Source organism: Bos grunniens, chromosome 8 (assembly GCF_055505025.1).
Source record: "Bos grunniens cultivar Pamir isolate PY7600 chromosome 8, Bosgru_T2T1.0, whole genome shotgun sequence".
Taxonomy (NCBI): Eukaryota; Metazoa; Chordata; class Mammalia; order Artiodactyla; family Bovidae; genus Bos; species Bos grunniens.
Window position 1 is genome coordinate 44,939,809 of NC_141172.1, and position 14,935 is coordinate 44,954,743.

At 40.8% G+C, this 14,935-nt stretch overlaps 1 protein-coding gene across 4 annotated transcripts in view; it reads left to right on the forward strand.

The window, feature by feature from the left end:
- Positions 1 to 14,935, forward strand: part of MAMDC2 (MAM domain containing 2) — a 164,042-nt gene that overhangs the window by 95,372 nt on the left and 53,735 nt on the right. For all 4 annotated transcript variants that reach the window (XR_015169705.1, XR_015169704.1, XM_086415505.1 and 1 more), the window contains exons 7-8: positions 3,296 to 3,389; positions 12,158 to 12,301. Coding sequence is in view for 2 of the 4 variants with exons in the window: in XM_086415505.1 (XP_086271631.1) it covers positions 3,296 to 3,389; positions 12,158 to 12,301 (238 nt within the window). In the remaining 2 variants the exon portion in view is untranslated. The remainder of the gene's footprint in view (positions 1 to 3,295; positions 3,390 to 12,157; positions 12,302 to 14,935) is intronic.

Sequence of the window (14,935 nt, forward strand, 5' to 3'; positions counted from 1 at the left end):
CCATCTGCTCACCTGATGCGGCGGTTCAGTGAGTGCTGGGGTGAGATCTCGGTTTTGGAAGTCATCTGTCCATGGACTGTGTGCCTGCCACTCCCTTTCCGTCTTCCAATTCCCCCTACCCCAGACAGCCCCAGAGAGGGGACTTTTGTAGTATGTGTGCTATTTCCTATTCCAAACTCTAACCAGGCCTTGATTTACTCTTGCAGCCCGGTGGAAATTTTTCTGTGAGTTTGGGTTACAAGGAGAAAAAGAAATGCACATGCTGCTTGAGAAAGTTTTCCTTCTATTAAAGTCACAAGTCACATGCACAGTGAAGGCGTTGTCCTTGCAAGTTCCTTTCATCCAACCGTAAACTCCTGGGGCAACATTTATACGAGTGAGACTTTGCTGAATTTTCTTTTTAATCAATGCTTGAAAAGTTAACCATTTCTGTTTACTGCTTAAGTTTACTACTAAACTTAAGTACGTATCCTTTTGAGCCACACATGCATGATTTTGCCCTGGCAGTTGGGACTCATTACATCAGGATTATTGACTCCTGGTAATTTCCGAGAAAAGAAACTTACTGCGGAAATCAGCGAATTTAATGTCCCCGTATTCTCAAATGAATTTTTTAAAGGAAGACAAATATCTGAACAATAGAGAACACAATGACACAGAGGCTGTGATTTGCAAATTATGATTGGAAATATCCTTATTCAGTAAGGATATTTAGATCAATCAGTAAGATCAATCTGTTGTTGGCTTTATCACCTTGAAAATGAAATGTCATAGGCCTGTGTTGAGCTTGTAAACTGAATTTGCTCCTCCTCATTCACCCAAATCTGTCCCTTTGGTTCTCAGCCCTTCCTCCATTGCCAGAGACAAACTTCCAGGATTGTCTTAGATTTTGGAGAGGCCAAGCATCTAAGGACCATTGTTGTCAAACTGAAAGGGACAATCTTATCCAAACTCTTTTCTCAAAAATTAAGAAATTGAGACCTAGAGGATAAAAGGGACAAACTAGAGTTAATTAGTGGCCAACTAGAATCAAATATGAATACCAGTTCAGGAGGGGGTCACCCTGGAGAAAAAGGCATGGATTTAGTTCAGAGCTTATGCACCTGACTCCATAGGATCTATATATACAGTATCTCATTTAATCACATCTACAGTCTTACAAGGAAGATGTTAAAAAGTCTATTTTATAACAAGAAAAGTGTTGTTCTGAAAGGGTTAGCTATGTCCCCAAGGTCACCTAGTTAATAAAGTGACAGCAACAGGATTTGAACTCTGGTCTGTCTGCCTCTAAGACACCATTCTCCTTAGCAGAGGGCAAAGACTAGAGGCCTATGGATTAGATCTAGCCTATAGTGATTTGTCTAGCTGCTATAGTGGTATTTGTTTGTTTTTATTTTGCACACATATTTGTTTTAGTTTTTGAATGAATTGTCAACATTGAAAAATCTGAAGATTTCAAATAAAAATCTAGCCATCAAGTCCTCTTGACAATTTGGTGAGTCCAGGCATATTAGGCCTGAATTCGCACCTGCCAGCAACTGACGAGGCTAAGTAGCAGCTGCCCCCAGTAGGTGAGCCTGGCTCCCTATTTCACACCATTTCCTGCTGCATCAGATGAAACCCATATCAGGCATTTAGATTACGTGCCTGGCCCAGGTGGACACTTGGATTTCCCCCTCTGCTTAACAGCTATCTTATGTTATCAATCCAGCAGGGTGGTCTGCACACTTCGGTGGTTTTCCCAACACAGGTGAGTGTTGTGCTCACCATACTTGATCCCCGTGGAAAGCAGAAAGTCGTCCATTGAACTCAAAGTTGGTGGCAGAGAAGACAGTATAACTAAAGGGGCCTGAACTCGTTAATAATCCCATGTTCTCTCTTTTTGACCATGCCAGGATATGCCGAAATCCTAACATTTGTACACAGGAGTTCTGGGCCTGATTTTGCCTTAGGCATCAGGTAATCATCTCTGATTGCTGCATCTTTGTCCAGATGGACATAGAATTTTGTGCATGAAAAAGAGAACCTGGGAAGGGCTCAGGGCTCTGGGAAGGGCAGGATTGCCTTCTGCAAGCAGCATGATGCCTCTTTAATTGGAGTTCATAAAACAGATTATTGAGTCTGCAGTTCTATCAGCAAGTGATATAGGTACTTTGACACGCAAGGGAGGGGGAAAAGTCCACCAATAAAATGCAACTTAGGGCTTAGTAGTCACTCTCCCCCAAAGAAACTGAGTTAAGGAGGGAGCTGCTCAAATACCTATACACCTGGCTAGACCAACACACCATTTTTTTTTTTTTTTTTTAGGGTTTATTTATTTATTTTTTTTTTATTTTTAAACTTTACATAATTGTAGTAGTTTTGCCAAATATCAAAATGAATCCGCCACAGGTATACATGTGTTCCCCATCCCGAACCCTCCTCCCTCCTCCCTCCCCATACCATCCCTCTGGGCCGTCCCAGTGCACCAGCCCCAAGCATCCAGCATCATGCATCGAACCTGGACTGGCAACTCGTTTCCTACATGATATTTTACATGTTTCATTGCCATTCTCCCAGATCTTCCCACCCTCTCCCTCTCCCACATAGTCCATAAGACTGTTCTATACATCAGTGTCTCTTTTGCTGTCTCGTACACCGGGTTATTGTTACCATCTTTCTAAATTCCATATATATGTGTTAGTATACTGTATTTATGTTTTTCCTTCTGGCTTACTTCACTCTGTATAATAGGCTCCAGTTTCATCCACCTCATTAGAACTGATTCAAATGTATTCTTTTTAATGGCTGAGTAATACTCCATTGTGTATATGTACCACAGCTTTCTTATCCATTCATCTGCTGATGGACATCTAGGTTGCTTCCATGTCTTGGCTATTATAAACAGTGCTGCGATGAACATTGGGGTACACGTGTCTCTTTCCCTTCTGGTTTCCTCAGTGTGTATGCCCAGCAGTGGGGTTGCTGGATCATAAGGCAGTTCTATTTCCAGTTTTTTAAGGAATCTCCACACTGTTCTCCATAGTGGCTGTACTAGTTTGCATTCCCACCAACAGTGTAAAAGGGTTCCCTTTTCTCCACACCCTCTCCAGCATTTATTATTTGTAGACTTTTGGATGGCAGCCATTCTGACTGGTGTGAAATGGTACCTCATAGTGGTTTTGATTTGCATTTCTCTGATAATGAGTGATGTTGAGCATCTTTTCATGCCAACACACCATTTTAAGTCATAGTTATAAGCGTTTAAGCCTAAAAGAAAATATGTAAACATGTAACATGTCTTTCTCCTCCACAGGTTATTTTTGAAGTTGCCTTCAATGGTCCCAAAGGAGGATATGTGGCCCTGGATGATATTTCTTTCTCTCCTGTTCACTGCCAAAATCAGACAGGTAAGCATTCTCTTTTTCTTCTTCCTCCCATTTGGGATTTTCCTTTCTCAACAGATGCCTGTGGTCAGGACTTGCTTTAATTCCTTTTAATTTCTTCTTCTTTTCCTTTTTTATCTCATGCTTAAAAAATTATTTAGCCAAACAGTCATTTCTCTATTATTTTACTCTTTTTTTCCTCTCACAGAATGAAACTGATTTTCCTGACACCAGAGGTAATTTTCCTGAGTTAAGGAGATTTTATCTTCTCTACGTACTAAGAAATTAAAATTAAATAACTCCCCCCCTCCACTCCATCTTTCTCTTTAAAGGAAATCTTGGGTCCATAGACATGTGTATAGAGTAGACAGAAAAAACTCTCAAAATCTACTGAGTAGAATTATAACAACTCTTTCTAATTTTATGAATCCAATTTTTAAATGTCCTCCCGTTTAAAGATGTTAGTATTTGGTATACATCTGTTTGATGGTTTTGACTTCAGAGTATGTATTCAATTTCTCTTTCTAAGTGAATGCTCACATAATTTTATCATGACCAATTTTGTAATTTCCATAAACTTTGTGTTTGTAAAAAGAGAGGGAATTTTTACTTCCTGGGAAAATAGGTAAGCAAATCAATTCAAAGTGAATTAGAAAACAAATGTTTTAGAATTAGAAGGGTGACGCCAAAATTGATAGCCCAGATAAAGGTGTTCCTGCCAATGCAGGAGACATAAGAGACGTGGGTTCAATCCCTGAGTCAGGAAGATCCCCTGGAGGAGGGCATGGCAACTCACTCCAGTATTCTTGCCTGGAGAATCCCATGGACAGGGGACTGGTGGACTATAGTCCATAGAGTCGCAAAGAGTTGGACACAACTGAAGTGACTTAGTATGCACGCATGCACAAATAAATGCAGTTGACCTTACCTTTTACCCTGGTGGCTCAGATGGTAAAGTGTCTGCCTGCAATGCGGGAGACCCGGGTTCGATTCCTGGGTTGGGAAGATCCCCTGGAGAAGGAAATGGCAATCCACTCCAGCACTCTTGCCTGGAAAATCCCATCGATGGGAGAGCCTGATAGGCTACAGTCCATGGGGTTGTAAAGAGTCGGACACGACTGAGCAACTTCACTTCACTTCACTTACCTTTTAATGAATTTGTTTCCTTGAGAGGCCTCAGGGAGACACAGTGGTCATCCATCTCATTAAGGAGCCTTTGTTCTGGGTTTTGGAGTGTGGGAAGTAAATTTTTGAACTTGGTTTTGGTAGTGTAACTTTCACTTAAGATAGAATTGGTCTCTAATTTAATATAGTTTTGAATATATTCTTTTTTAATGTGCATATTATATGCATGTATTTATTTTTACAAAAATAAGGTCATACTGTACATACTATATATAACTTGCTTTTTTTCATATAACAGTACATAATGGACATGTATCTATGTAAACAAATATGGGACTACATCATAATATCATTATAATGGCTATAAAGCACTCTAGCATATGGCTTTATCATCATTTATTTAAACAGTTTCCTACTGTTGGACAATTAGGAAATTCCAATTTTGCAACCTCAGATATGCAGGTGATAGCACTCTAATGGCAGAAATTGAAGAGGAACTAAAGAACCTCTTGATATGAGTAAAAGAGGAGAGTGAAAAAGCTAGGTTGAAACTCAACATTAAAAAAGCTAAGATCATGGCAACCAGTCCCATCATTTCAGGGAAACAGAGGGGAAAAAGAGGAAGCAGAGACAGATTTTGTTTTCTTGGGCTCCAAAATCACTGCAGATGATAATTGCAGCCATGAAATTAAAAGATGCTTGATCCTCGGAAGAGACAAACCCAGACAGCATATTAAAAAGCAGAGAGATCTCTTTGCCAGCAAAGGTCTGTATAGTCAAAGCTATGGTTTGTTCCAGTACTCGTGTATCGATATGAAAGTTGGACCATAAAGAAGGCTGAGAGCCAAAGACTTGATGCTGTTGAATTGTGGTGCTGGAGGAGACTCTTGAGAGTCCCTTGGGCTGCAAGGAGATCAAAATAGTCAATCCTAAAGGAAATCAACCCTGAATATTCATTGGAAGGACTGATGCTTAAGCTGAAGCTCCAAAACTTGGGCCACTTGATGTGAAGAGTTGATTCATTGGAAAAGACCCTGATGCTGGGAAAGATTGGAGGCAGGAGGAGAAAGGGATGACAGAGGATGATACGGTTGGATAAAATTACTGACTCAATGAACATGAATTTGAACAAACTCCAGGAGATAGTTGGGGACAGAGTAACCTGGCATGCTGCAATCCATGTGTTACAAAGAGTCCACCATGACTTGGCTTAGCTACTGAACAACAATAACAAATGTTGCTATTCCAAGCAATAATAAAATAACCAATTATCTATATCATCACTCAATTAACTAAATTTTTTTTTCTCTTAGAAAAATTCTACATTGTGAAATATCTTGATTGAAGAGTATGTCCTTAAGAATATATGTGTGCATGTGTGTATATGTATATATATCTTAGGGTACTATCAGCCTCCAGAAAAAGCCAAGGCAACTTATTTGCAACAGTCACATGTGAGAATGCCTGTTTCTACACACCTACACCAACCACGGGTCTTGGTAAATTTTATATCTTTGCAAATCTGATCACACTAGATAATCAAACAGCTGTCAGATGCCTCAAGTTGGGGCCAACCAAACTCTCTTTAGGACTTTTAATCTTGTCTGGAGTGACCCAGAGATGGAAGAAACCTTAGGGAGATAGTTGAGCAGTTCCTTCTACCAAGGCATTCTGGAACTGCCAGGCTCCTTCCTGCCAGCCTCCTTCTTGTTCAGACTTGTTGACCTCTTCTATTACATCCTCACAGCTTTCCATAAACTTTCCTTTTTCCTTCTTAAGCAAAAGGCCTTTTCTTCGGAAAAGATTAAAAAACCATGAAAAGAGTGTTTTGGTGCTGACTCATAAACGTTACTGGCAGTTGCTGCTGGCAGTTGTCTGGGAACTCAGTTAGGTCTGTCTCCTGAACCACTTACACATGATTTCTCCAGGAAGGTGGTCTCAGGGTTGTCAGACTACTTCATTGGTGGCTGACTTCTGGCAAAACCGTGTTCCAAGAGAACCAGGAGGAAGCTGTAGCACCTTTTATGATCCAGCCTCAAAAGTTGCATACCATCACTTCCTCTGGATTTTATGAGGCAAAACAGTCACAAATTCATATTATGTCCATAGTTACATCAGTCCATCTTAGGATTGTTAGATGTCATCAGATCAAGAAGAGGTGTCACATACAATTGCTGTTAGTGAAGATATTCACAGAGTTGAAGAAAGTCCTTTCCTTGAAGTAGAGAAACCCACCATGGGAAGCCTTCAATTGATGAGGAGGTTGAAAAGCTGAAAGCTTGTCCTGAAGATCCCAGACAAGCCCCCAAGATGATAGCTTATGGTAAATGATATCGGATTCTTGATCTCCAAAGAAGATTTATCTTCGGGACCAGGGACCAGGCTTGATCACTCAAGAGCTTTTGTGAAGCAGAGTTTTATTAAAGGATAAAAAGGGACAGAGAAAGCTTCTGACATAGACATCAGAAGGGGGACAGAGAGTGCCCCCAGTTTCGAATATATTCTATAAGCAAAGGAGCTTAGAATATTTTCCACTCAAACTAAACTGTTACCTCCAAATTACAGAGAAACTTACTAATTAGCTGAAATCAAACATTAGTTTTAACTAATTCTAATTTAAAAAAACAAAACTAGTGAAACAGAACAGACTTGATTTTCATATTTATATGCTCTAATTAAAATGATGTAATCCTAACAGTAATCAAAAATTAAGAGTCTCTAAATTTGGCAGAACACAGAAACCAAAGTGGTTTCACTTCTCTAAATATGATTGCTCCCTAATTCCATCAGTTAATGTTTCAGTGATGTTAATAATAGTTTTACAACCTCTTTAACATTATTTTTAGAAAGTTTCTCTTCTCAGTCACTGGACATTTACATTGAACTTTAAAAATATTTCCAAGTTGTGCATGTAGAAGAAGAGGGGTTTATTTAGCATCTATACTGGATAGCAGGTGGAGTGAAGCTACAGCTGGAAGGTGATAGAATCTACTGAACCACCATACAAGTAACATTTAGAAACATTTTCCCATTAAAAAAGATACAGAATATATGTGAACTCTTTTCTACTGACTGATGAAAAAAAAAGAAAGATTCCAGCAAAATAAGGACCATTTGTTAAAAGAGATAGTGACCCCTTAGTCTGTGAAATCCAGCCCAGATAAAGACCCTTCCTCCATACGGACTACCAGGGATTCACATTTTTATATAGTTAACCAAGGTTCCCTATTGGTCTTCAGAACTTCCTAGTATACCAGCTTTCCTTTAAATGGTTTAACTGCATTATCAAAGTATTGTGCTTATGAACCAGGACTGTGGACTCACATCCCTACTCTGCCATTTACAAGCTGTGTGACCTTCAGCTTGTTACCTAACGTCTCTGAGACTGCTTTCACGTTTATGGGACAAGGATGGAAGAATCTGTTTCATAGACTTGTCAGGAAGATTGATGATTTAATAATGTCTGTGACAGCCTTGGAACAGTATGGCACACAGAAAATGCTTGGTCATGAGACCTAATATTATTTACTTAATTTTCAAAATACTCCCATTCATTCCCTAGAGAACAGGGAGTCAGACTGAAACTAAAGAGAACCAGCAAAGGGCACTGCCTTGATGAATGTGTAAGCTGGAGCCTGTTTTGTGCCCTTCATTAAGCACCTGTGGGCCAGATTCTGAGTCTTAGAGGCTGAGCCCTCTAGTTTTCATACTTCCTTTTACATTTCACAAATAGTTTATGTCCTTCTGTTTCATAATGGGTACCAACATTCTTTTCTTTATCTTGGTTACCTCCAGACTTATTGTCTCTGCTTTTCCCAGCTGGATTTGACATTTTCTTCCCTCATCTCCCTAGTAGGTTGAAACAGGAATTACTTCAACATATGAAGCATCTTGTTCCCACCATCTGGTTGCTCTTAGATTAATCTAGTTTCCCAGACCTGAGACCTATCTCAGAGTCACAGGTATTAAGCACCAGCTGCTTGTCATCCCCCCAGATATTTCCCCAGGATGCTTACAGAGTATAGTGAGAACTTACCCCATCCCTCCCAGCTTGAGTTACAGCCCTTCCCTTTCCAGGCCTCTCCCATCTGAAAACTCCCCATCCACCACATTTGACCCAGAACCTAGACTGTAGGAATAAGCTCTCCTTTTACTCTGTAAGTCCTTGAATACCTAACAGGTGATTCCACTCACTTCTCACTTCTAGAAATCCTGCCTTAATGCCCAACTGCCAAACAGAGACCTCCAGTCTCTGCCATATGCAGACCTAGCTTCCTCTCTGGCCTTAGATTCACCCCACACCCAGGCCAGGCTCTGGGAGGACACTGACAGTCACGGATATACCTCCAAAAGGATGTCTGTGTGGACCTAAGTCCCAAAATTGACCATTCACCAACAACACACTACCTAGACCTCTTGTCTGGTTTGGAAATGTGGCTCCAGTTGTTGCCTAGGCTACAGCTGCAGGTATCACAGTCTTCCTTAACTCAGAGGCCTTCAAGCATCTCCACAGCCTGATCAGTGGCCCAGGTCTGCTCTGTCGTGATTCCTCAATCTGGTGCTGGGTCCCACTCACAGTATTCCCTTGCCAGCTTTGAGCTGTCTCAGCCTGCTTTCAGGCTGGCCTGGGCTAAAATAAGAGCTACTGCACAAGTCTAACAGTCTACAGAGCACCACACCCAAAGTCTCTCTAGCACTACAGGGGCTGATAAGCCTCTTAGATCTCAAGGACTGATACTGAGTTCATCTCTATGAACTCCATGAAGCAGAGGAAAAGATGAGAAATATTCCCAACCAGTCTTCTCAAACGGAGAAGACTAGTTTATCTTCTCCCTCTATCAGATTAGTTTATCTTCAGAGCCTCCTGATTCTAAAAAGTTCAAACATTGGAAATCAAGTAATTAACTAAATGGTGCGTTGTGATGCTCAAAGAGAACTTTTTAATTTTTTTTGATGGGATAGGGTGATCAACTGATGCTCAGGAGCTTCCAATTTCTTCTGATTCCTTCCTATGCTTCAAATATATTATTAACACTCCTCAACTTCAATCGCCACTTGACACATACTTCTGGAACAAGCCTGAAGCAAAGGCTTTTCATTCACCTCATGTGTTTGGGGATCTCACTTTAGGTCATACATAATAAGCCCTCTGGCCCCCATCTTCAGGAATTAGATAGTGTCTCATGCTAGAATAAGCATTCTAGTTGAAAAAGATTTAGGTTTTGAGTTATGCTTTTGAGGTTTTCTTTTTATCAGACTGTCTCAGGACCCCCGACAAACCCACTGCTAGAACCAAGTGTTTAGCAAAAGAATATAACTGTGTCCTCAGAAAAATCTTCTCTGTGTGACTCAGTTTGTCACTATGGAGACAACAGAGCCTTGCTTACTTACAAGTTTTACTATCACCTCTCACCTCCTCCCACACACCTAGGAAATGGGTTATGGATCTCTTTTGGGTGCCCAAGTAGATTATCCTTGGGATATATTCCTGATAAATAATGTCACTGACCTTCCACTCTCTATCCACGGCTTTTGGGAGTGCTGCCCTGTTTTCTTATCTGAGTGGCTATCTGTAGGTCTGAATTTCCATCTGCTTTTTCATTACCAGGTGGCAGAGGGGTGACTAAGACTGAAGACCATTATGGGGTTTCCTATGGGCTCAAATCTCTGTGGGGGGATGTCAAAGGATCCTTGCTTGCATGTAATCATAATCAATTTCAAATGTATATCTTCATGACTTTATCTGCACAGCTTCAAGATTCAACTTGATGCTGACAGAGTCAGGCAGAGCAGTGGGTTACCACCAGTCTTACAGCACTGAAAATTCTCTTCCTTTCCTTCTATCTAGCTCTTCAGGGGCCTCTCCTTGTACAGTTGCTAAGGCATATTGTCTCAGATATAATCAGATTCCAGTCATGTAAGAACATTTTCTTCCTATTCTTTCTTTGTATTGTGGTTAGTTACTTACTTTTCTTTTTAATTTAGCGTTTTTAAAACTCTTTTGTATCATTTTAAACTCTGACACAATTTCCAAGATTATGATAAGGAACTCCCGTATACTCTTCACCCAGATCTACAAAAGTAGATTTTCCCAAATCTATATTTGCTTTATCAACCATTTAAGAATAGGTTATAGATATTATGTCCTTTTACTATTAAATACTTCATTAGTATTTTGTAAAACCAGAGACATTCTCCAACATGCTATGGAATAATTATAAAATTCAGGAAATTTACACTGATACAATATTATCAATTAATCTATAGTCCACATGCTGATTTCACCAATTGCCCCAGTAAAGTCTTCTATAGCTGTTTGTTTTCCTAGACCAAGGTGGAGTCTTGGATCCCTTGTAGCATTTGGTTGTCATGTGTCTTTCATCCACTTGGCTGGGCCAGCTCCTCAGACCACTGGAATGTTTTCTTGCTTTGAATATTGACAAATTGAGAGAATAGTGAGTCTTTGTCCCTAAACAGCTCTGTGTTTCATCAGATTCCCGTACCTAGGACTCAAGTGTTTCACTAGAGATAATTTTCCACTTGTTCAGAACAGTGCTCTCTCTGGCCCTAAAAGGTTGTGTGTGCTTAGTCACTCAATTATGTCCAACACTTTTGTGACCCAGTGGACTGTAGCCTGTCAGGCTCCTCCATCCATGAAATTTTCCTGGCAAGAATACTAGATTAGGTTGCCATTTCCTCCTTCAGGGGATCTTTCTGGACCAGGGATCAAACCCGTGCCTCCTGCATTTCCTGCATTGCAGGCGAATTCTTTACCACTGAGTCTAGAGATAATTTTCTGCTTATTCAAAACAGTGCTGTCTCTGGCTGTAAAAGGTTAAGCCAGTATATGTCAGCATGCAGAATAAGATTATACTTGGCTACAGTAAGTGTGTCCCAGACTGCTGCAGTCTCATCCCCTCTGGACTCAGTGGGCAATATGAACAGTTACTTGTTGCCAGGACCACATTATTTAAAAGAGCAGGAACCTTTTATGTTACATTTCCTCCAGGCAATCTGGGATGAGGTGATGTTTATAGATCAGAGTAAATGACACAAGAATTCATCAAAAGCCAAAATAAAAGCAGAACCGGTGACAGAATTGGTGTTTGAACAGTGTGATTTATACTGAGTAATGATTCTCTTCCAGCAAATCAGCTCCTGCTACTAACGTCAATTATAAATAGACAGTGGCTGTGTTTCTGACATAGAGATTGATCAACAAAGGAAAATTATTTCTGGAAAATATTATTTCTATACATCTGTCAGAAAGAAATTAAGAATTCTATAAAATCCTTACTTTTTCTCTTTCTTTTTAATTTTGTATGAGTGAAATTTGAATTGTGAAGAAGTATGTGAATAAATGTTCTCAGTCTTTACATCAGGAAAGGAAATATCTTTTGAAGTCTGGTACTTTGGGTTTTTTGTAGAGAATGTGAACAGAGCTCCTTCTTTCTACCCCTTAAGGGAGGAAAAGAACAATTTTCCTGTCATGCTGAAACGTGGGTTTGATGCTAACCTGTCAGCATACCATTAGGGTAAAAATATTTTTGTTGTGTGTTGCTTCTCCAAGCTCCCCCAGTACAAATGTGTACATATTTGTCAATCCCTTGTCATCCTTTGAGATCCTTGGGTTTGGCCTACTTTAACTTTGATTCTCCTTTGCTCAGAGCGTCCTTTTAGTGCCCTAGAAGCAAGCTGCAATTTTGAGGAAGACCTCTGCAACTTTTACCAAGACAAAGAAGGTTCAGGCTGGACCCGAGTGAAAGTAAAACCAAACCTGTATCGGGCAGGAGACCACACTTCAGGCCTAGGTAAAGCAGAGTCTGTTGTGTGGGATGTCGTGGTGCGGGTGGGGGTTAGTATTCATGCTCCATTTTCCACTTGTTCTCACCAAGACACCAGCTTGAAAGAGGAGGGTGGGTGGGGGGACAGCTGTGTAGAAGCAAAGACAGTAGGTAATCTTGGGTTTGACCATTTTTCAAAACTGGAATTCAAGTTGCTGTGCTAGCAGATGTATTTACCAGTTAATTAAGTAGTCAAACCTTTGGAAATTGCTCTTCACTTTAGATAGAGAAGTACCTTTAAAAACCTATTAGATTCCAATTACATGAGATATCCAGAAAAGGCAAATCCATAGAAACAGAAAGCAGATTAGTGGTTGCCAGGGGCTAGGGAGAGGGGGTGGGGAATGACTATTCAATGGGTATAGAATTTCCTTTTGAGGTAATGAAAATATTCTGGAAGTGGGTAATAGTGGCTGCACAGTCATTGTGAAAGTACTAAATGCCACTAAATTGTACTCTTTAAAATGGTTAAAATGCTAAATTTTGCATTATATGTGTTTTATTGCAGTAAATAATACATAGTGGGACATAAAAGCTATCACAGCTGTTGGAAAGTGTTGGGTGGGCACTCGATGGATGGGCCTACAGGAAGCTCTTAGGAATCAGTGCGAGCTCCCCCAGTGTAAGGATTATCTATCATAATCTTCATAAAGACAGAGCTTATGAAGTCCACTCCAGTAGAGAGTGAGGGAAAGGGCTTGTTCTCAAAGGGTTGCTGTCTAATTGATATTTATATACTGGGTATGGGGGTGACTTAACAGAAAGCTGATGAAGGTGATTTCAGGGCCCCTCACTTTCACCAGGCCCTTGCAATTTTATACTTGTAATTTTATATTCTTTGCCTAGAGGTTGCAAAACTTAAAGAATTACAGAATAAAAACCTATTCTGACCTTGGCCAACCTAACCCCTGGGGGGATATGATAGTGAACAAATCAGGTATGTATCCCACCCTCCCTGGCTGACCATTATTTCAGTGGGCAAGAGAAACACAACAAACATATATACAGATAGACTCATGATTACAAATTGTGGTGTGTGCTGTGAAGGAAATAAAGAGTGAGCTGTGAGAGAATAAAGAACCTCCTTTTGGTTGAAGATTCAGAGAAGCGGGTTTTAGCTGGAAGAACGGGAGCAGCCCAGGCAGAAGGAACAGCATCTCTGAGGGCCAGGAGTTTGGAAGCAGCCAGACACTGCCAGGAATTAGGTTAGTGTGGCTGCACCACTGAGAGGAAAGTAAAGTGAAGTGAAGTGAAGTTAGAAAGGGAGGTAGACCATAGATGTGGCAGGCCAGAGTAAGCAACTGGGATTTTACTATAAAGGAAATGAGAAGCTATTGATAGGTTTTAAGTAGATCAGTGAAGGATTAAATTTAGACTTAAAAAGATCACTCTGGCTGGTGTATGGCTACCTGTATTAGTCTGCTCAGGCTTCCATAACAAAATATCACAGACTAGGTGACTTAAACAACAGTTTATTTTCTCACAGTTATGGAGGCTCGGGAGTCCGCAATCAAGGCACCACTGGGGTTGGTTTCTGGTGAGATATCTCTTCCTGACTTGGACAAGGCACCTTCTCACTCTGTCCTCATACGGCCTTTCCTCTGTGTGTGCACAGGGGGAGATGGGGGCGGGGGCAGAGGGGTTGGGAGAGGAGAGAGAGAGATGTTGTTTCTTCCTCTTCTTACAAGGACACCAGTTCCATAGGTGTTAAAGCCTCGACTTTGTAACCTCATTTAACCTTAAATTGCCTCCTTAAATGCCCCATCACCAAATATGGTCACATTGGGGGTTAAAACTTCAGCATATGAATTGGGGTTGGGGAGGGGACATAATTCAGTCCGTAACAACACTCATAAAATTAACAAAGAAGCTTTTGCCAGATTAAATAAAACTAAAGTGTATACCAAAGACTGCTCCCAAGAGAATTGATGGAGAAGGCTCAGAAAAAGGAAAGGGAAAAAAAAGTAAGGTATTAGGCTTTTTCTTTCTGCCCCATCTTTGTAAGACATAGGGACCTGTTTTAAGTTTACCATGGGAGTGGTAGAGCAGGTGGTACAGGAGGTTCTTGATCCTATTTTTTCATGTTATTTAAAAGAAGTAGGGGAAAATCAGATATTCAGCACCTGAGAGGGTCTATCTGATTAAAAACCTGCTTTTTAGGATCCAGTTTAACATATGACCAAGAGAGTAAGCTCTGCCTGAATACATAAACCACCCCTACCCTTCACCCCTCAAGGACTGCCAGACCCTGCAACCTCTCCCACTCCACTGGTCATTGTGTTGCAGGAAGGGGGACCCCTTCCAGGGCCCAAAACTGGGCTCTTGTCTAACACTCAGAAAAGAATTGTCTGAGGAGACACATCTGCTGACAAAGCAAGAGATTTTATTGGGAAAGGGCACCCGGGTGGAGAGCAGTAGGGTAAGGGAACCCAGGAGAACAGCTCTGCCGTGTTGCAGTCTCCGTTTTTATGGTGATGGGATTAGTTTCCGGGTGGTCTTTGGCCAATCATTTTAATTCAGAGTCTTTCCTGGTGGCGCACGCATCACTCAGCCAAGATGCATGTTAGCCAGAGGGATTCTGGGAAGTGGACGAACACGCAG